Below are 20,958 nucleotides of genomic sequence, written 5' to 3'. Positions count from 1 at the left end.
CCAATTATCATTTAGTCCAAATGCCTTACTATGTAGGAATTAGCAATTTAGAAGCTGATACAAACAAGATACTGGACCAACAGTTCAGCCAATTATCATTTAGTCCAAACGAAGATAAAAAGCACTTTTAGTAGAAGCTGCAAATATTGTTATGTTAGATAGGATACAAATACCAAAGAGAAATCCAGAAAGATTACAGCAGAAATGAAGAAGGTAGAAAAATATAAACCTGGAATACTGCCTACATAAACATCAAACATAAAACTTGCTTATCATACACCCACCTGTCTATATTTTTTGTGGTTTCAGCTTCCTCTAAACACATGTATATTTATACATTAATGGGAGCAAGGCTTTAACTTAAACCAGATCTTCGTTCTTTTCTTATTCATGCTTAGGAGGTAAACTTTTTTTTTTTTTAATGCTTTCCAAATTACTTGCAAAAAGTTCTTATAACTACTTCCTTAAGAGATTGCATCTGTTTTCAAGCAATCACTTTGATTTTTTTAGGGGAAAATTACATTTTGTACTCTTTTAAAATATACATCTCTTTTATAAAATTTGATACCTCACTACATCATCCACAGTTTACTTGAACTATTGCTTCTGCTCTAATGACATCACTATCAAATAACTAAAATTTCCTTTTCTATTTTTAAGACTTATTTATTACATTATTTATTATTATTTATTTATTATTTATTGCTACACCTTAATTAAGTCCTAACAAAACAAATGCTTTCTGTACAAAAACCATGTTGTTCCATAAATATTTTATGTTTTTGAAGTTCTTTCTTTTTGGTATGTGTTATTATTTTTCCAGGACTGCAATTTTAAAATAAATTTTCAACATCTAAAAGATTGTTTGTTACCATCCACCCCAAATCTATTTTTCTTATAAAAGGTATTATTTATTCCCTCTTTTCCCTTAGGCCACTGATTACCACAGACTAACATACCTGTATTAATAATATAGATTAAAATAGTTATAAATCTTAGAAAAATATAAAGCAAAATTCTTTAATACTAATGTGTATAGAGACAGATGCCTTTCCTGTAGGAAATAAACATGGAAAATCCAAGAAGATTTTCTTTTCTATACTTGGATCAAAAGTCTGTACATGCAGACCAAAACTAAAAAACACACTTTGCAGTATCTTAGAGGGAGAGTCTTCTACACAAAAATTAAAAAACACAGCTTCCATTGCATCAAAATCATTGAGGGAAAGAAAGATATCAGGAATTTCATCATCAGTAGAGATCAGCAATCTGGCCTTTCCAAAGGTCACTGCTTCAGGTAACATGAAGATGTCCCTGCCATACAAATGTGAACTAATAAACAATCACAGCACTTCCTGCAGATGCTGAAAACAGACAACTCTAATGGTACTGTTAAATACAACAGGCAAAAGGAAAAATGGTTATCCACTATCACACAGAGCAATGATTTGGGCAAGAGGACGTTCTGGAAGCAGAAACTCGCATTGCCTCTGCATAGGAGTGGGGAATTAATTGTCCCTTCACTTCTCAAAATCAGAACCATTTGTAACACACCAAAAACATTTTAGATTTTACAATGAAGAGTATTACCTGCACCTGGGGGCACAAAAGCTTTCTTCACAAAGGTCTTGACACTTTCTACTGGAGTAAAACACAAAGCTAATTCCTCAGTTACAGATACACTTGGGCACAGGCATTTTAAGGGCACAATGCATATGCTGCACAGATTTTTTAAAAGCTATCTTCATTTAAAACCCTCATTGGTTTTATTTTAGCTGTATAGAATTCAACCATGTGATGACATGAGACACAACAGGAAATTTAATAGTATTGCAATTAAAACTCAATGGCTTTTAAGTGGAAAATACAATTAATGTTTTCACCACATCCATGTATGTTTAACCAACACTGCAGGTAATCCTCTGAAAGCCATTGTGTGTTAAAGTGAGTGTATCCTGTCACACTGCACAGAATGTCAGACAGAGAAAGACAGGATAAGACTGCTGGGGCCAAGGGAGCTTCTCTCATTGATGAGAACCAGCAAAGCCATTGAAAACAAGGAGGCTCTAAACTAAAATTTCTCTCCTGTTTCTGAGCACAGGAATTAAATATGCTGCTGCTGCTGCTACATCAATATTGCAGGATTTCCTTTGGATTAGGGGTTTGGATTTTTTTTTTCTCATGTTGGTAATAATTCTCAGCAGGACACACAAAAAATATTTTTAGAATAGCATATAACCAGACAATCTCATCTTTGATGTCTTTTTAATTTTAATAATGTCAAATCTAGATAAACTACTAAGTAATAAAAATTATAAATAAAATAAGTTTTAAAATAAAGTTATACTATCTAAAATTATGAAGCAAGACTTCATAGTATTGAGAAGTTCACATGCTATACAGAGATGAGCAAAATTTTAACCACAGTGCTGTTTATAATGATGCTGTAATTTCATCTCTAGAAAAATACTTTAAATTGCTTTTGTGTGCTAAACTGTCCTGTTGATTTGAAAAGTTTTTCAAAAGACATGAGTTCTATGGTTTTTGGGTTGTTTTTTTTTTTTTTTTTTTGCATTTCAGAGGTTTTCATAGGTGTAATGAAAAAGTGCAAAGAGTTAATTGCTTGCTTTCTGAATCTCAGGCTAAATTTTTTTTTTTGTGCGCATAAAGTGAAAGGCCTTTCTTAAGTGTTTGAAACGGGGATGCATAAGTACTTTAAATTGTACCAATCCTCAAATTACTTCAATTTCAGCTCTCAGATTAGGAAAAAATGAACACCAGTCTGTTTACCAGTAAGGATTTTGATTAACATCATGTCCTATGTTTTATCTAGACCTTCCTTTGCATCAAATCCACTGCTAATACAAGAAATTCTGCACTGTTGCTTAATAACTACTGGCCAGAAAGGAGATTCAAATTTACTAATTTACTATTTTACATATAACGGATATAAAAAAAGATAAAATGTTCACAGTAAATTAATGTGTCCTTATTTGCTGCATCTATATCCATCTTTAACATACCTTACACATACTTTATGTTCAAGAGACTCAGTGGCACAAAATTAATTAAAATAACATTTTAAAATGTTATACATCCCACATATCTTATTGTAGGCCTTGAACATTAAGCTATTTAGCAACCATAGAAAAGAGGTTTCTTTCCAAAATGAGAGGCAAAAATACTTGAAACTGTAAAGTTCAGTGAAATTAAGTGAATCCTCTCACTCACATTAACAAGGTTGTAAATTTGGCAAGATCAAATTTTCAGTACAGATTAGAACTTTTAAAAAAGACTTTTCCAAAAAAAGAAGCAGTTGTATCACTACTCAAATATGAAATTAAAAAAAAACCCTCTTGTTAAGTGCTTTTCAAATAAAAATACAGATGGAACTTAAAATAGCACTGAAGCTAGTTAAAAACACCTAAAAATAACCTGTAAGAAAAAAAAGTCAAGGTAAAAGTGTGTCCTTGAAAGTATGTACAGTTGTCTGTTCAAAAATACATTCAACAATAATGTAATCAGGAAATGACTGGTATAACATTTCCAGGTTTCTAATCAGAAAAATACAGAAACTTTCCACTTTAATGCAAATTAAGTTTATTTACTAGAAAATGGTTTTCTTGTTAACTATTTTTAATGAGTTATAGGTACACTCATTATTATGACAGTATCAATTCCTTCAGTTACTAGATTCAATCTGAATATACAGCAGATATATTTATCTAGGAATTTTACCTTTATGAAAAACATGTTACTGTTTCTTATCTGTCAGTAAGGAATACACTAACAGATAACATGGGACATTCCATGTTACATTTCCAGTTCCTTGTTAAACAAGCTTTACAGCTATTTTAAGGAAAAAATTATAGTTGATAAAGTCTTACATAAAAATAAAAGTTTCTCTCACATGCTTTTTAAGATCAATTACAAGCAAAAGTTAAAAAGGGATGGAAAAGTCAGTAAGTAATCACTTTTTATGACAAGCTGAAGAATTGTCATTACCCATTAGAGGTGGAAAGATCCCCGCCTTCACTAGTGAATGTGAACAGGAACTTGTACAGGGATTAGATAACTGTGGAAAGATATTCGGAGCACAGGCAGCTGAAAGCTTGAAACTGCACTTCTGAGCTCCTGGGCTGACTCCTGACACTTGTCAGCTACAAGCAGCTGGGACTGGCTGTAAGTTTTGCTAACAAATAGTCTAGACATGGTTTAGCATGCTCTAAATCCTGCCATTATTGAAGAGGCAGAAGACAGAAGCACTCCTGGTGAGGCTCATCATGAGTTGCGCTTCTACCCAGAGACTGTTTAGACTGGGAAAGCTGCAGTCTCACGGCTATGCAAAGATCACCTGCTGACAAAAAGCAGCATCCTGAAAAGAATTTGTGTCAGGGAAGAGAATGGGATTTGGAAATAAGGTGGAAAAGATGCTGACTAGAAGAAAGATCCTGTAGATCAGAAAATTATAGAATATCTCAAATTGGGATGGATTGGTTCCATCTCACTGCTCCTCACAGGGCTACATAAACTTAAATCATGACTAAGAGCAACACCCAGGCTCTGCTTGAGCTCTTACAGGCTTGGTGCTATGACCACTTCACTGGGGAGCCAGTTCCACCACTGACCATCCTCTCAGTGAAGAGCCCTTTCCTCATGTCCACTCTGAACTTCCCCTGATGCAGCTTCATAGCATTTCCTTCTGTGCTGCTGCTGGTCAGCAGACAGATGTGTGGAGATAAGCAGCAGGGGATACCTAAGAATTTTGGGCAGCAAACATCTGTAAACACAAAGCAGTGGCAGAGCTCAACTTGACAGCTGGACCAGCAGCAACCTCTCTGCCCCAGCAGGGAAGTTGAAACCTCATGAGCTCAGCTCTGGGGCAAACCAAATGAATGAGTGTGTGAAATAAAGTAGACTAAAAGTTCTGATATATTGGAAACTAGATCCTCTACAAGTTATCACTTTACCCATAAGAGTACTAACATTTTTGACAACAAAACCACTTTGAAAAAGAATCTACAGTAATCATTCAAACAAAACAAAACAACCCACAAAAACAAAACAAAAAAACCCCAACCAAACAAAAACAAACCAAACACACAAAATGAGTTAAAACTGTTGCTAATGGCTACACACAAAGCAGTGACAGGAAACAACTGTCATCTTGACAGACCTCCAGGCTCAGACAAGAAGCCATCTATTTTCCAGACTGTTATTGAAACTATAAAACATATATAAACACACTTGAAAATGTCTGCTTCATCATTTTTCAAACTGTTCCTTGAACACATGGTATCCAGAAGAGCTCCCTAAGAAATCCAGAAGTCTTGCACTTAGCAATTTTTCTACCTCTGCTTTTCCTTGTTCCGACCTTTGATGGTAAATTTTGCTATTTTATTATGCCTAGCCTAAACCTTAGGAATTTTACTTAGCTGTAAAGAAACAGTTCCTAGCTTTCTGAAAGTTTCTATTTAAATGAGAATACCTAGGCTAACACTTGGGACTATCATTATGATAATTTCCCAAATTATATATCCATCATCATCTAGTGACTGAATGTGCAGATAATTCAGTATTTCTGAAGTTACCTGAATTTCTACTTTAAATTATGACATAAACTCCCCAATGCTGACACAATGGGATATTTTTTGAGACAAGTATCTTACATTAGAAATACTACCAAAAAGTTGAAACTAAACTTATATTTGGCTGTATTTAACTGTCTTCTGATGCCTCTCCAAAAGTGGACTTTGCCATAAGGTAAACAGGACAGTATTTAGATCACAGCTTCTAAGTAAAAGAAATATCTGGTTTATTATAAAGGAGAACAATAAAGCAATCCTGTGATGCTGTACCACTAAATTCTGTGGCACAGACAAACCCTGAAGAGTAACAGAAAGGTCTCACAGCAGTTTTAAAGAAGTTAAATTGTTGGCAGAAGACCAAGAGTGTGGCAAATTAGGGGTCTAGAAAACCACCATTCTCAGGGGCAAGACTGCCAGAAGGGTTCTGTGCTGTGGGAACAAATTCAGCTTAATTTTATAAGGAGCTTTTAGTGACTTTTCAAGTTAATTATTATAGTTATGAACTGACTGATGAAGTGCCATACAGAAACTGGGTAAAATTCACGTTAAAAAAAACCCAGAAAACAAGACAAACTGCATTATAATGCTTCTGTAAAACAGAAGTAATGACTGGATGGTTAGGGGTTTCTCACAAACTAATAATGACAAGGTTGAAGACTGAGGTGAAGCCCCTAATTCTTAGGTCCCAAATCACATCATTATGTGCCAGCAAATAGCGTTCCTATTTACCACTGCTTCATCTCAAAATATTTCAATTCAAATACACTGAAGCTTGTCAGTTTAAAGGTTAAACAGTACTTCTGCACACAAACTGTATTTCATACAATGTGGAATGAAGAAAACATAACTTCTGCTAAAATAACAAAAATCAACAATCATAGAGATCAATGGTCTTGATTTTGAATAGATAATTTAAGGCAGTCAAACTCACAGACTCACCTTTCTGACAGGACCTGTCAGAAGCTTATTTACAGATTTACCAGTCTCAAAATACTCACAGATTTTGTTCACCCCTATTTTTTTTTCCAATGCTTATATTGAAAAGCACTGTTTTTTTCAGTAGGAATAGAGGTTGCCCTCACTCAGTTTGCAGGTGACACCGAGTTAGGCTGGCATATTGATCTACTGGAGGGTGGAAGGCCCTGCAGACAGATCTGGACAGGCTGATTGATGGGCCAATTGCTTGAGGTTTAACAGGGCAAAGTGCCAAGTTCTGCACCTGGGTCACAACAACCCTGGGAAAGTCTTGAGGCTTGGGACAGATTGACTGGAAATCTTCCCAGAAAAAAAAAAAAAAAAAAGGATCTGGAGGTGCTGGTCAACAGCAGTTGAACACGAGCCAGATGTGTCCAGGGGCCCGGGAAGGCCAAAGGCACCTGGCCTGGATCAGCAATAGTGTGGCAGCAGGACCAGGGCAGGAACTGTCCCCTGTACTTCATGCTGGTGAGGCCACAGCTCAAATCCTGTGTCCAGTTTTGGGCCTCTCACTGCAGGAAAGGCATTGAGGGGCTGGAGTGAGTCCAGAGAAGGAGAACAGAGCTGGAGAAGGGTCTGGAGCACAGGAATGGTGAGGAGCAGCTGAGGGAGCTGGGGGAGAAAAGTCTTCCTCAAGTTTTCCCCAAAGCCTCCCTTTCTCCAGCTGCTTTTGAGCAGCCTGGGGAAAAGCAGGCTTGGGGTAAACCTTGGGGACCTTATTGCTTTCTATAACAATTTGAAGAGAGTTTGTAGTGAGGTGGAGGTTGGCCTCTTCTCCACATAACAAGTGATAGAAGAGGAGGAAATGTCTTCAAGTTGTGCCAGGAGAGGTTCAGATTGGACCTTGGGAAAAAATTTTGTCACTGTAAGGGTTATCAAGCACCGGAATAGTGTGCCTAGAGAAGGGGTAGGGTCACCACCCCCAAAGAATGTAAAAGATCTATAGAACAAGTAAAAATGAAAGCAGTGAGATAGGAGTTTTGCCTGGGATCAATACTAGGAACTGCTCTGATAAACCAAAATGGAAAGTAAACACAGCATCCTTCTTGGTCAGGTGTTCAGTGAGATAAATCAGTAACATAAACCTCAGTGCTTTCATAAATATAAACAGAAGACAATGAGTAGTTTTAAATTAGGATTTTGAAATGTCTCAGAAAATTACTCAAAGATCCTCTTATTCGTTAAGCCAGATATTTGTAAGTGAAGCCTTATTACAGAGAACACATACAAGACAAAATACAGACCTGCAAATTCAGGCAAGCCTTCTATAATTGCCAAGCACTAAGTGCCATATAAAAACTGTCAACATAAATATTTTCTGTTGCACCTTTTTTAGCGCTCATTCAGGAAATTCAAGGATTCAGGTTTGAGAAGTAGATTCTTTTCCCAAGATCTTCATGAGTTTATGAACACTGTCCAAGTAAACAAGGTAAAGGAGGAAAACTTTTCTTGAATTTTAGCAGAAAAACTGCTATTCATGTTACCTCTGGCATTTGAAAATGTTTTACTGGTTCAACCAGAAGTGGTGAAGCACTGACTGAACAAGAAGGCACAGAGTGAACAGGTCTGAAGAGCAATGATTGTCCTTGAATTTGAGAAATGTCATAGTTAAAAAAAGCAAAACTTGTCTGGCCACAATTGGCACAATGGAAATACTAGGTCTTGCAAGTACCCTCCTGAATGACAGAGTAAGAATTCAGAAAGGAAGGGCGAATTTGAGGGCACACAAGTTGTGAAGCTACTAGGAAGAGTGAAGATGAGGAAAGTGAAATGAACTGAAATGTGACATAAAAGAATAGACAAGGGTAGAAGATAGAAGAGAAAGAGCTTTCACAAATTATGGTGTGAAAGGAAATGTTATTCCTTCTTGCCAATAAGGAGCTCAGAGAACCACAATTCACATCTCTTACAGTTTCTGACAACTGACATATGAAGCAAATGTATGCCATATATGAAAAGCCATATATGGTCAAATTTGAAAGATCATGATCAAAATCTTTGGAAAGAGGTCTTATTTAATTATGACTGTTTTGGGGAAATTATAATATTCAAGTCCTATAAGCTGAAATTTTGCAGAGATTGAGAAAAAAAAGAATGGCTCCATGATTTCCACAGAAGACCAAAATACTTTGTGAAAAATGCTTCTCTATGACAACAGCAAAAATGCCATGGAAATTGGCAGGCAACAGTCAACTAAATCTAATAAACTTTTCTTTGATAACTAGATAGAAATTAGAGTCACCTTCTTAAACTTTACAAAATCCTAGAGAAAAAAAAGTTGAATTCCTCCTGATTTCTTTATTGCAGTCCCCTAGAGAAGTAGATTTTTCTTAAAAGCTTAAGGCAGTTGCATTATTTATAATGATATCCAAAAATCATAATGTAGCTGGCAGAAAATTGAAAAGCTACTAAGAAATGAAAAGGAAATAATATTTATTTATTTAGTTAAAATAGGTGTAATTAAGTTATACTAGTCCCATTTATCTGGAGAAAAAAAATATGAACCACTATTTAACCCTAATTATAAACTTGCTTTAACAGGTAGACAACAACTCTTCTTTAAGAAATACATAACTGAAGGCAAGAAAAGAACCACTGTCTAAGAATTCCACATATTGATTTGGGATATTAATAAATACTCTATCTAATTCAAGTTTATCTTGATTATAGTGAGAATTTGCCAGGTGGTTTTCCAAAGGAATTTTAAATGAATGCTTTCCATTTGTTAATATCTGTTGTGGCTGTAGCACAATTTGGCTTAGATTCTGGTTAGGTCTTCAGCTCCTGCCATAATGGTAGAATTATAATATATTGTATTAATTCTTGCATGAAAGTGTAACAGATGATACTTCCAAGTTAAAGAAGAAGAGATCTGAAAACTGGAATGCAAGATGAGGACTGAATAATCAAATTATATCTTAGGAAATTTCAGCAACCATGCTTTGTGTAGAAACGACTTCATTTATTTCAGTTTATGCATTAATTTTTATGGTGGAGGTGCTGACAAAAGCTGCAATTGATCACAATAAAAGTACCTGAAGAAAAAGAAAAAAAATCTATCCTACATAATAACTTTTCATTATTCTAAAATATCTGTATAGTATCTAAGTAGAACAAAACAATTACAATTGCTTTAAGCATCTTGTTTCAAAGCTGTGTGACTCATCACTGCAACACATTTGATGTTAGAGTAATGTAGGCAGCGCTCATGCTTGTGTGCACAGGATTTCTGTCCTGGAGTATTTAAAGGAAGTCATTATTCAATAAAATACCTGTCACTTGAACAGTAGATTTGAAAACAGGGTTGAATAGAACTATAATTTTGCAATAGATTTTTAGATGTTAGACAGAATTAAGTACCCAGAGGCAAACTCAAACTGTAGCACCACATAAACACAGATCTTTTCTCCATGAAGTAATGAAAGGAAATCACATTGCAGTACACAATATGACCTTTGGGTCTTATACTTGTCAGAAGTTATAAAAAATTCAACTAGTGAAATTCTCATTATAAGGATTACTTGAAAAAAGTTTTATTAAACCACTTCAGGTATTTAAAGGCAAAAAACAAAATAAAACCAATAAGTAAAAAATCAAATATAACCCCTTAACCTCAGTACCAGCAAGATGCCATTTGTGATAAAAATTACCAACTGTTGTAATCTAATAATACAGCGTTAAATTTAATACTTGTTTCACCTTTTTTTCCAAGTACAGTAACCTTCTGAGAAATGCCATCATTAACTATTTTCTTTAACAGGAAGGGTAAGAAAAAGAGAGAAAGCCAATGGTTCTTTTTTTTTCTATAACTGAACCTGAGGCTGTAATATAATAGATGCCAAATATGGCTTATGTTAGATTTGTTCTTCTAATACTTTTTTAAGGCAATATGTGTACTATTTTAAAAAAATGACTGAACAAAGAAAGAAATTTATTATTCTGAAACAGCAGTGCTTGAATGTTAATCATCCCTTACAATCAGCACAACAGCTATTGCCAGCCATGCAGAAATACACAGGAAAAAGTAAACACTTGACAGAAAAAAAGTCCTGGAAAAAGCAGGTCATTAAGATCAGGTAGCAGCAAAATGCACGAGCTCTTTCACCCCAAGCATGAGTGTAACAAAACAACTCTCTCAAAAAATTACAATAGTGACAGACCTGTGGAGGAACCTGCCTCCTTTTTTGGTCAGGGGATGTGACATACACCGCTTGTGCGTACGTGTAACTTTTGAACCGCGGTTTAGGAGAAGGCGAAGGTCCCTGGGGAACACTGACTGTGATCTACGAATAAATTAGAATGTACACATGGGTAGGAGCATGGATTGTAGAAGTAAATATTGATTTCAAGAGCAACTGAAGAAAAAGAAGCAGGAAGGTCATCTTTCAAGGACAGTGTTGGCATTCATGAGGCAAAATGGGATGGTATTAAGGAAACCTCTCATTTAATCTGACACCCTTTCCAAAAGCAACAAACTGCCAGGACTCCACACCAGCAGAATACCAATGTAAAGTGAAGCTTCTTTATAACTTACAAGCAGAGGCTCAAAAAACAACTGATCTTTTGTTACATCTTGAATAAACAGAGCCAATACTTATCTGCTCAGAACTCGAAAAGAGTGTGCATCCCATACCCAACATACAGATTACATTCAGACACGTAAACTAGGCTTAAAATGCACTAAACACTTCAGCGGTAGCTGTTTGATGGTTTCAGTAAAAGCAAAACTGACATTGCAACCATAAATTAATCCCAATTATTACATGAGTTTTTTTGAGAGGACAACAGTATACTGAGAAAAGATTATTTTAAAATGCAAGTCATTGTAAATAAAATGCTAAAAAATTAAAAATGTATCATAACTATGGAGAAATGTCAATAGTTATTCTCTAAAAAGGTAAAGATATTTCTATCTGCTTTTAAATGTAAGGCTCCCAAAATTTGTTTTTCCTTGAGGTGCCCTACCACCATCAAACTGCAAAATGTTGTACAACTGAAGTGCAAAGCACCTCCTTGCTGAATAGCAATTTTTAAAACAGTCTGGTGTGAGATGAAAACCAGTATGAAAATACATGCAGGGAAGTATATCTGACTTGCCTGTTGATGAGAGTTTGCCCATTATACCCATGGGGTTTTTGCCTTCCACTGCCCATTTAATATCAGTCTCATGGGCAGGCAGGGAAACAACCAGTTTAGACCAGCAAGACGAAAGCAGAAAAGTGAAACTCACTTCTTGTGAAAAATGCTGTTCGTGTACCTCTACGTGCTCTTCTCTAGTGATCCTTGTGTGCCGTGGCAACATCTCCACTTCCCTGATGGCTTCCATGGTTACTTGCTGGGGCAGGGCTTGAAAGAGCGAAGTCACATACATTATGATGGACTTTTTATCTGGATAGGCAGTTGCAACATCTGGAAGACAAATTAACATGCGTCATTTTACTTTCCACATTCGATATGAGAAATAGCCAATTAGTTTAATGGAAAGTTGATAAGCTAATGAGCAATCTATTGTCCACATGAATACTCTAGAGACTAATTAGAACCTACCATCAGTTCCAAAACTGCAGAATAAACTTGCATATCAATGAGAAGGTGCCAAAGTTTATACAGGTAATGTTACCTCATTCAGCATAAGCTTTCCATCAATATTTCTTGTGTCAAAAAGCAATTTAACACTGTGATCCCCATTGAGCAGGACTAGACATAGGAAAAAGCGTATTTGCTTGTGCTCTATAAATACTACAATTATAAAAAAGTAAGGAAAACCTTATTTTCCAAGTCATGTCTTTTACATTCTCCCCACATAATTTAGCCACTGAAAGCAACAATGATGTGGGGGGAAAAATAATTACCAGATTTTCTTGTGAATGGGTTCATAAAAACCAACGATTGAAGTCAAACTACAATAAAGCTACATAGCTTTTATATTCTACTTAGTCTTGCATTCTTCATGAAATCTGTGAAACATCAAAGGAACATGGTATTCACGGACATTAAAATACATAATAGAAAAACTCTTTAAAAAAAAACAAAACAAACCTGTAAAATCTCTATGGCCTCTAGCAGTCAGTAAAAGAATCTTTGCATGAACACAAAGATGATTTCAGCTTTTGCACATAGCCATGTTATACATCAGCAGGAAAAGCACTTTTCCTGACTCAACAATTCAAGTCAATAGCCATTTGTAAAAATGTAAGGCATGTGGCAGCTCTTTGAAATAGTTACTTTGTTATTTGCCATTGACGCTTACTTCCTACACTCAGTCTAGTGAATCAAGATGTAAAAGGACACTTGTACCAGAAATTTATCATTAATTCCATAAATGTTTTAACATGAGCACTGGCAGAAAACCAAGAACTATGAGTTTTTACTGTCTTAGATCAATCCAGTCTTAGCTAAACTCTGAGATCACAGATAAAAGAAAATAAATCAATGATTCTACAATGTGGCATCTCATTGTCAGTGCCCAGAATGTGGGAAAGCACTTTGCATTAAAAGCTTCACATTTATCTGGAAATTAAGAAAAGACATTCTATGAATAATTTTGGTTTGGCTTTCTGACCCATCTCCATATCTTTGCTTGGGACTTTATGAGAGGCAGCTGAAGGTTTAGTTCTACTTAGCATTAGTGGAAAAATGGCACATTCCCTCTAACATTCCCACTTCCATAATATAATTATTTTACTGCAAGCATCTTCTTGTCTTCTCTTGAATATTCTAGCACCATTTTGTTATACTTAGTGTCCACTAGTAATTGATGTTTACATGAATATTCATGCCTTCCTACTGGGAAGAAGTACACACTGGATGATCAGTACCAGCTGTGATTTTTCTATTGTTTGTTCATTATTTTCCATTTCAAAATGTCCTGTTAACCAAATGGGCAAATACCTTCTCAGTTATCTACAAAAATATTTCACACAATAAATAAATTGAGTACCCAGCAAATGTTATGCATGCAAAAAACTGTTTACCCATTCTATCTGACAAATAAAAAGTACATATGCAGCTGTCAAAATCCACTGGCAAATAGAAAAGGATTTAATTATCTAATCACAACAAATAGCTAAAAAACCATAGATGCAAAGCCTGGAATATCAATCTATATCTAAAAACTCTTTTTATGGGCTCCTGAATTATCAGAGCAGGAATGACTTCTGCTATACTTTACCTTCATATTTTCTTCTTTTGAATCCTAGTCTGGTGTACTATCTTTACCAACAGCTGCGTCTGATGGCTATTTGAAATCCTTGTAACTAGACAGTAAATAAATTGGAATTCAAGCATTTTCTTGCAAGGAAGTTCACTATTTCTTTATAAACATGTCTACTTTCATTTGTGGGGCAAAAATATCTGTCAAACCAATATATGCCTCTTAAAAACTAATCTCAAACTCTAGGAAAATACAGATTTTTTAATAAAACTAAGTCAAGATATTAAGACTAAGCCATTTCTCCAATACTAGTTTTGAGAAAATTATCCAGTATTTAATGTTTGGGTTTCATTTTTTTTTTTCCCCAGACCAGTTTAACTTCTCAAATTCAATTCAGAGGCAATTCTTTCAGAAAATTTGCATCAGTTTTCATGACAAAGAATATCCAGAGCAGGACTGAAAAGAATAAAATGAATGGAAAAAAATTAGACTACAAGTCAAAAGAGTTAAAAATGGGAAGCTTTATAAGTCTAGAAATTATATTAATGTGTTTATCAATAAACAATTTGAAAGAGTTTGGAAAGCTCTGGAAACCACCCTAGTTTTTTAATAAGAAACAGTTACTAAAAACTACTGGAAAAGTTTCCAAGATGAGTGTTCCAATTATTGAGAGGAAACTTTTTCAGTACAAAACTTTATGCTGACAAATTAAAAATTTTCAAAAGAAAACAGTGACTTAAACATGTCACATGAACCATATCATTCAGACAATTCTTTTTGATACCTTTACGATCCATGGGATTACTTATTAAGATATGGCTTCTTTAAGAATCCTTTATCATCAAAGAAACAAAATTGCCTTGCAAGACCCTAACTTTATGTGCTCCCCCGGAAAACATATTCATCCCTGACCCTTTAAAGAGATTAGTCTGTCCAGGGAAGGTCTCCAGTCAAATTCAAAAAAATACAGAAAAATAAAACAAACCAAAACACTTATTTTGATATATGGAGCAAAGTGCCTGAGCCTGAGGAAACACCACAAGACCTCAATTTTGACCATGAATTTTAATGTAAAGTAAGATTCTGTTCATTTAGAAAAGTAGTTATTTGGTAACAAGTACCAAAGGAGCAGAAAGAATCTGAGTTCACCCCAGAACATTAAAATTATGAAATATAACCCAAATCCACTTCTGTTTCAGTGCAGTTCCCTTTAAAGGGTTATTACAGGTTTAATCTGGGAAGCAGTTTTCCTGATAAAAGTTCACTGCAGCTGGATTTTTATGAGCAAATATTATTTGTTTTCTGATGAACATAACTACAAGTTTGACTGTTAAGGATGACTACAATAAACCTGAAGTGTTCTCAAATTAATTAGTTTCTAAATACATCAAAGTTTTCAAAAAGTAATCCAGCAGCCAATTTTCATAAGCCTTGTAGTTCACAAGTGGTTTGGTTCTTGGATCCATATGTTTGGTCAATAATCAAATCCCTGCTAACAATAAGGGATGAGTGAAAATGTGGATGATATAAAACACAAATATGTTCCATACCAAAAAATACAGGTCTACCAATACAAACAAAATCCAACATTTTCCTACAGTGTTACATTATATATAGAAAGACACACACAGAATATAAGTTATAAATGTTTATGGAAATGTTTCTTAAAATTTTCAAATACACAGCTACTAATATAACTGTTCCTTTTAATAATATTTTGCTTTCTCCAAGCTCTGACCAACTAACAGTTCTGACACTATTTGTGTCACTATTTGTGTTTACTCTTTGTATCAAACTAGTGGCAAAATAACTTTGAAGAGGAGAGCTTAAAGGCCAACTGCACTGCCAGAATGATTATATTTCTGTACATAAACTGCTGATCTAGTTTCTTTAGATTGAAAGAAAAATTCTGAAATATACTTTACCTTATGTAGTGCTGAGAAGTAAGATAAGACTTGAGCCCAAAAAATACAAGAAGTCCTTTGTCCTCAACAGAAGCAGCTAGGATTTTCACAGAATCACACAGTAGAAAACATATAAAACTAATTTCTAAATCCTATACATCACCTAATGTTGTTTACTTCTATTACAATAGTAATAGAAAATCCCAGTATTTTAATATTACCTGCTGCTATCCCCTAGGAAATTTTAAAAACTGTGCTAAATAAAAAAACCAAACCATTGCCTTTCCTTCCACAAAAATAATGGAGATTCTCAAAGCTGATTTGAATTTTCAGAGGTTATGTGGGTTTTTGTCCCCCCATGAAAAATAAAGGATGTTATTTCTCCTATCAGAGGGGGGTTTGGGGTTTTTAAAATAGGAATACAACATTAATATTTATTACAGGTTCTACTCTTATTTCCAAATGCATTTGTTCAGAAAGCAGAAGCTCTCAGCTTCCTGAAATAAAGAAGAAATCTAACAGATACGTAAATGATTGACAATTTACGTATCTACACTGTAAACTCATTACAGGAGACATTCCCAAATTCCTATGGCCACTCCTAGTGTGGCACCTACCTCAGCCACAAGATCTAAGATGAGGGCACAGAAAAGCATTTATAAAAGTGCAGCGACAATTCAGATGTAACTTTTATTTATTTTACCTTTTAGCCTCAAGGACAAGGGTGAACTTTTCAAAGCCTGTTCAAAAATCTGTGGTAATCTGCCTGACAAGGCTGACCAAAACATTTGATTTTGGTCAAGGGATATATTTCCCAAGGGATATATTTTCATCCTGTTTTTATTTGGGTGACCTGAAATTTGCAATTGAAAGTGCATGAGAATGTACTTGTAAAAATGAAATGGCTTACTCTTAAAAAGCAAGAAAAACAAGTAAGATTTCATTCCCAAATGGATGTATCAGAAACTTAGGAATAAAAAGTATCTACAAAATGTTGCCCCCATAGTTAAGGGGGAAAAAAAAATTTAAAAAAAAAGAAGAAAAAAAGGGAAAATTTTAAACTTGGTAATTTCTACTCCAAATGCATACTTTTGGTCATTTAACAAGCCCTTATAGAGACATTAAGCTATGACAGAACCATGAGTTACTGGTGACTTAGTTCCCAGACTGTGACTTAGTTCCCGGACTGAAAACATGAGCCTATATATAGTACATTCTTATTCAAACACCAAGAAACAAGAAAGATTATCAGGCAAAGATTATAAGGTGTTTTTCTTAAGTGTATACATACTTCTTCCTCAGTCTCCCCTAGGTCTCAAAATGACATTTTCCTACATTCATGTTTATACTAATGGTATGATAACAGCAGGAACCACAGAAGCAGTAATGGTTTACTCTACCGACACTCACTGCTGCCACTAAGACCTTGAAGCAATAAACTCTGCAGTCTCTGAAAGGTCAGCCAGTAACTGCAGTGTCTACTCACAATTATTGACTGGTTTGGCTTCTTTTTTAAGCCTGTAATTATTTTCTGCCCTGTTTTTTTACTCCACCAGTAGATTGCATGTTAAATTCAAAATGAAAGCAATCTTTGCAAGCAATCTCAAGAATAGCCCTGGACTTGCAGATAAACAAAAATCAATGTATGAAATACTGCAGAATTGTAAATATTGAAATGCGGAAATTAAAACTGATGATTTTAAAACTTTATTTTAAAAACAAAGTTAAAGCAAAGGTCAATTTTTTTGAAGGCCATTGAAAGGCCTGCATGAATATGCATAGTGATCAGTTTATTAATTTGCTGAATAAAATTCACATTTCACAAAATGAACTGCTAGGAAAATGCACAAATTACATACAGACAATTAAATGAGAGCAGAAGTCTGGAAGAGTCCAATTACACAGACAGTGACACTGATTTTTTTCTTCTTTTCTGTAGACATGAATGGCCATAAACCTGAACCACTATGAAACTCCCAAAGGAGAATGTTAGTTTTTAAACAGGTATTTCCTTCATAAATATTTTAAACCTTATGGTTGAGACCCACAGAGTACATTCAAAATGCTGATCTTTTTTCTTCTTTTCTGTAGACATGAATGGTCATAAACCTGAACCACTATGAAACTCCCAGAGGAAAACGTTAGTTTTTAAACAGGTATTTCCTTCATAAATATTTTAAACCTTATGGTTAAGAGCTACAGAGTACATTCAAAATGCTGATCCTTGTATGTTGTATTAAATAAGGTCACAACAGCAGCATGAAGAAAATATCCTTGCAAAATTGACACATTTGTGTTTGCCTTTTAAAATTACAGAGATGGGTAAGGATTTGTGGAATTAAAGTGCTGCAGAATTCAAATGTATCTGAATATTTGGTGGCAGAGCATACCTTTAATCTGTCTGAATGTCTGTTCTGATTGGATGCAGGAGTGTGAAGGAGCCTTGGATTATTATGCCAGCACTATCCAGGTTAAGTGAACTTGATGTTATCTCTTGTTTTTAAACCTGTAAAATCAGACTTAATACCTCTGCTGAACAGTAAAGGTGCTTCTTTTTCAGGTTTCTTACAGTACTAAACGTTGATTTAGCAACACCACAACCTTTGCACCTTAAGCTATATCTCAAGTAAGTGTCTTCTTTGCAACAAAGAGATAGAGCAGGATTTGTGGAATTAAAGTGCTGCAGAATTCAAATGTATCTGGTAAGAAAATATTTGGTGGCAGAGCATACCTTTAATCTGTCTGAATGTCTGTTCTGATTGGATGCATGAGTGTGAAGGAGCCTTGGATTATTATGCCAGCACTATCCAGGTTAAGTGAACTTGATGTTATCTCTTGTTTTTAAACCTGTAAAATCAGACTTAATACCTCTGCTGAACAGTAAAGGTGCTTCTTACGCTTTTTCAGGTTTGTTACAGTACTAAACATTAATTTAGCAACACCACAACCTTTGCACCTTAAGCTATATCTAAAGTAAGTGTCTTCTTTGCAACAAAGACAGAGATAGAAAGAAGTGAAATCAAAATAGCAAAGGAATAAAACACTGGTTTTAAAAATTCGGGGTATTATACATTTTTATCATATCATGTTTTATTCTAATATTTTTGTCATTCGGTAGGAGTGAGCATGGCTGTCACCAATTTGTTGAAATAACAAAAAATAATCATCAGGTAATATACTCACAAACTTGATATATACTACTGAAAGGTGGAGTTTGATTTTTTGAAACCTGGAAATACAATAAGGGGTAGGGGTGGGAAGGGCTAGAGGAAAAAAACCCTAAAATATACCCTGTTACCTATTTCCTAATGAAAGTCCTGAAATTGAAGACAGATTGAGGGAGTTACAGTGTCTGAATCAGGAACAGTGTTCAAAAATGGTAATATTAGCAGTCACCAAAACTGTAATTTTGCTAAGAGTATTTGAGATATTTTCAAACAGGCTAATATTTGAGAGAGCAAATGGGACAATTTTTCAAAATATTGCAGATTTTCCACTTAGCTTTTATAAATATTTAGTCTAGAGAAACTGTACAGCTAACTATATAAAAAAAAGAAAATTAGAGACTGAGATCCAGTTTTCCACTTAGCTTTTATAAATATTTAGTCTAGAGAAACTGTACAGCTAACTATATTAAAAAAAAAAGAAAATTAGAGACTGAAATCCAATAACTAAAGATTTTATAACTTCATATGGAGATAAATTCATTACTTTTATTTCATTGTAGAATCTTTCATAAAGGTGAAATGATACAAGGTAAATGGAAAAGGGCAATTGAAATCTAAACAGCCAATTCTGAATAGACAATAGAAAGAGCCATGTGCTGGATGGGTGATTGCATACTCAGTAAGAGAAGGCAATACCTCCTCAAGTGCAATAAAAAAAAAACAACATTGGGAATAACAGTATTCTTTTGAAACAGTACAGGGAAGAACGGGGATTCTGCTGCTAGAGTACCTGTACCTTCCTTTTATTCCCATCTGCAATGTGCTACTTCTGACATCGAAGCAAGCTAAAATCACCTGAGATTAATTCCATTCCAAACCAACAAAACAGAATGCTGACTGATACCACAGGTAGCTTGCACCTTTCCCCTCTAGAACCATATGGACAACTGGTTTTATATGAAATATAAAATTATTTATATTCAATATTATGTATATATTATATTTCAATGAAATTATTTCTACTTGAGAAAAACAAAATGGAAAAAAGAGTGAAACCTATACAACAAAGTGTCCAAGATGGACTAATTTGGCTGTAAATTGAAACTAAGCTGTTCTTGGCTTTGCTTTGATTTATTAAAAAAAAATGCAGCAGAAGTTTTAAGGAACAAAGTTAAAGTTCTGTGCAGGAAAATGCCTAAATTTTAGGTCAAGATCAGGTGTAAAATTAATTCTAGACATTTTAAAACAAATACAAAATTTACTGTGTATAGTAGCATCTTCAATAATAACTCCTGTTGCCCACTAACTTCGGCCAGAGTACCCTTTGCAGGTATAATGCACTACTTTTTATATTCACTAGACCATACTTCCACAGGGCATGCAAGTTTCATTAATTTCAGCTAAAATAAAAAAAAAAAAAAAAAAATTGGGAAATTTTCGATATCATTATAAGAGACTGAGAAAATTCATAGCTATTAAGGTTCAGTTCCATATAGGATATTTAACAAAACCCTCATTGACAGAAAAATTCATGTGCGCAAACCGATTTGATGTGCCAGCTTTAAATTCAAAGAGGTTTCTTGATGAGTCATATGGCTACACATCTTGAAATTTCTCACTGCGTGTGTGAAGTGGGTACATCCACACAAAGACCAGTTACCTGGATATTAAAGGCTTCTGTATGTATGGCGCATAAACAGTACAAAAAATGACAAATGAGATCTTTAAGAATGTTAACTGCAGCAGATGAAAAAAGGCTATTTCCACTTTAAAAGCATATCTTTAAAGAAATTACATACACATCTTGAAAAAGCTGAAACCCTATTTTAATAATTTATATATATCATGATCATTCCTGCATTGAAATGTTAAAGAAAAAGGCTAGAAAAAAATATAAGAAATGTTGTAGGAGGCATATTTTTAACATTTGAGGGATTATTTCACCAAGAATGCAGCAAATAGATTAAAGTGATGATATTTTTCCTTAGGCTGATCATGAGGAAAAGCAGTGTAAAATGTGTCATGCCAATACTTTTTAAAAGTGCAAGCTTTTCCTGAAGGGTTACTATGCACTTTCCATTTTCCAGGAAGTTATTTAAAATCTACCTGCAATGTAATTTAAGGAAAAAAACCCTTAAATCTGATTATCTGAGGAAGAGAACTGCTCATGC

General features: G+C 34.6%; 1 protein-coding gene across 4 annotated transcripts in view; it reads right to left on the bottom strand.

Annotated features, from left to right (window-relative positions):
* The window catches only part of DMD (dystrophin), a 1,159,435-nt gene that overhangs the window by 719,584 nt on the left and 418,893 nt on the right, over nucleotides 1-20,958 (bottom strand). For 3 of the 4 annotated variants that reach the window (XM_039714180.1, XM_039714179.1, XM_039714181.1), the window contains exons 8-9: nucleotides 11,794-11,972; nucleotides 10,724-10,846 (exon numbers count right to left, since the gene is read on the bottom strand). In XM_039714180.1, the coding sequence (XP_039570114.1) occupies nucleotides 10,724-10,846; nucleotides 11,794-11,972 (302 nt within the window). The remainder of the gene's footprint in view (nucleotides 1-10,723; nucleotides 10,847-11,793; nucleotides 11,973-20,958) is intronic. The other variant, XM_039714182.1, reaches the window with a different exon arrangement.

The sequence above is a fragment of the Passer montanus genome, unplaced genomic scaffold (assembly GCF_014805655.1).
Source record: "Passer montanus isolate IOZ18808 unplaced genomic scaffold, ASM1480565v1 scaffold3, whole genome shotgun sequence".
Taxonomy (NCBI): Eukaryota; Metazoa; Chordata; class Aves; order Passeriformes; family Passeridae; genus Passer; species Passer montanus.
Note: the sequence above shows the minus strand (reverse complement) of the source record. Positions and strands in the feature narration are given on the sequence as shown.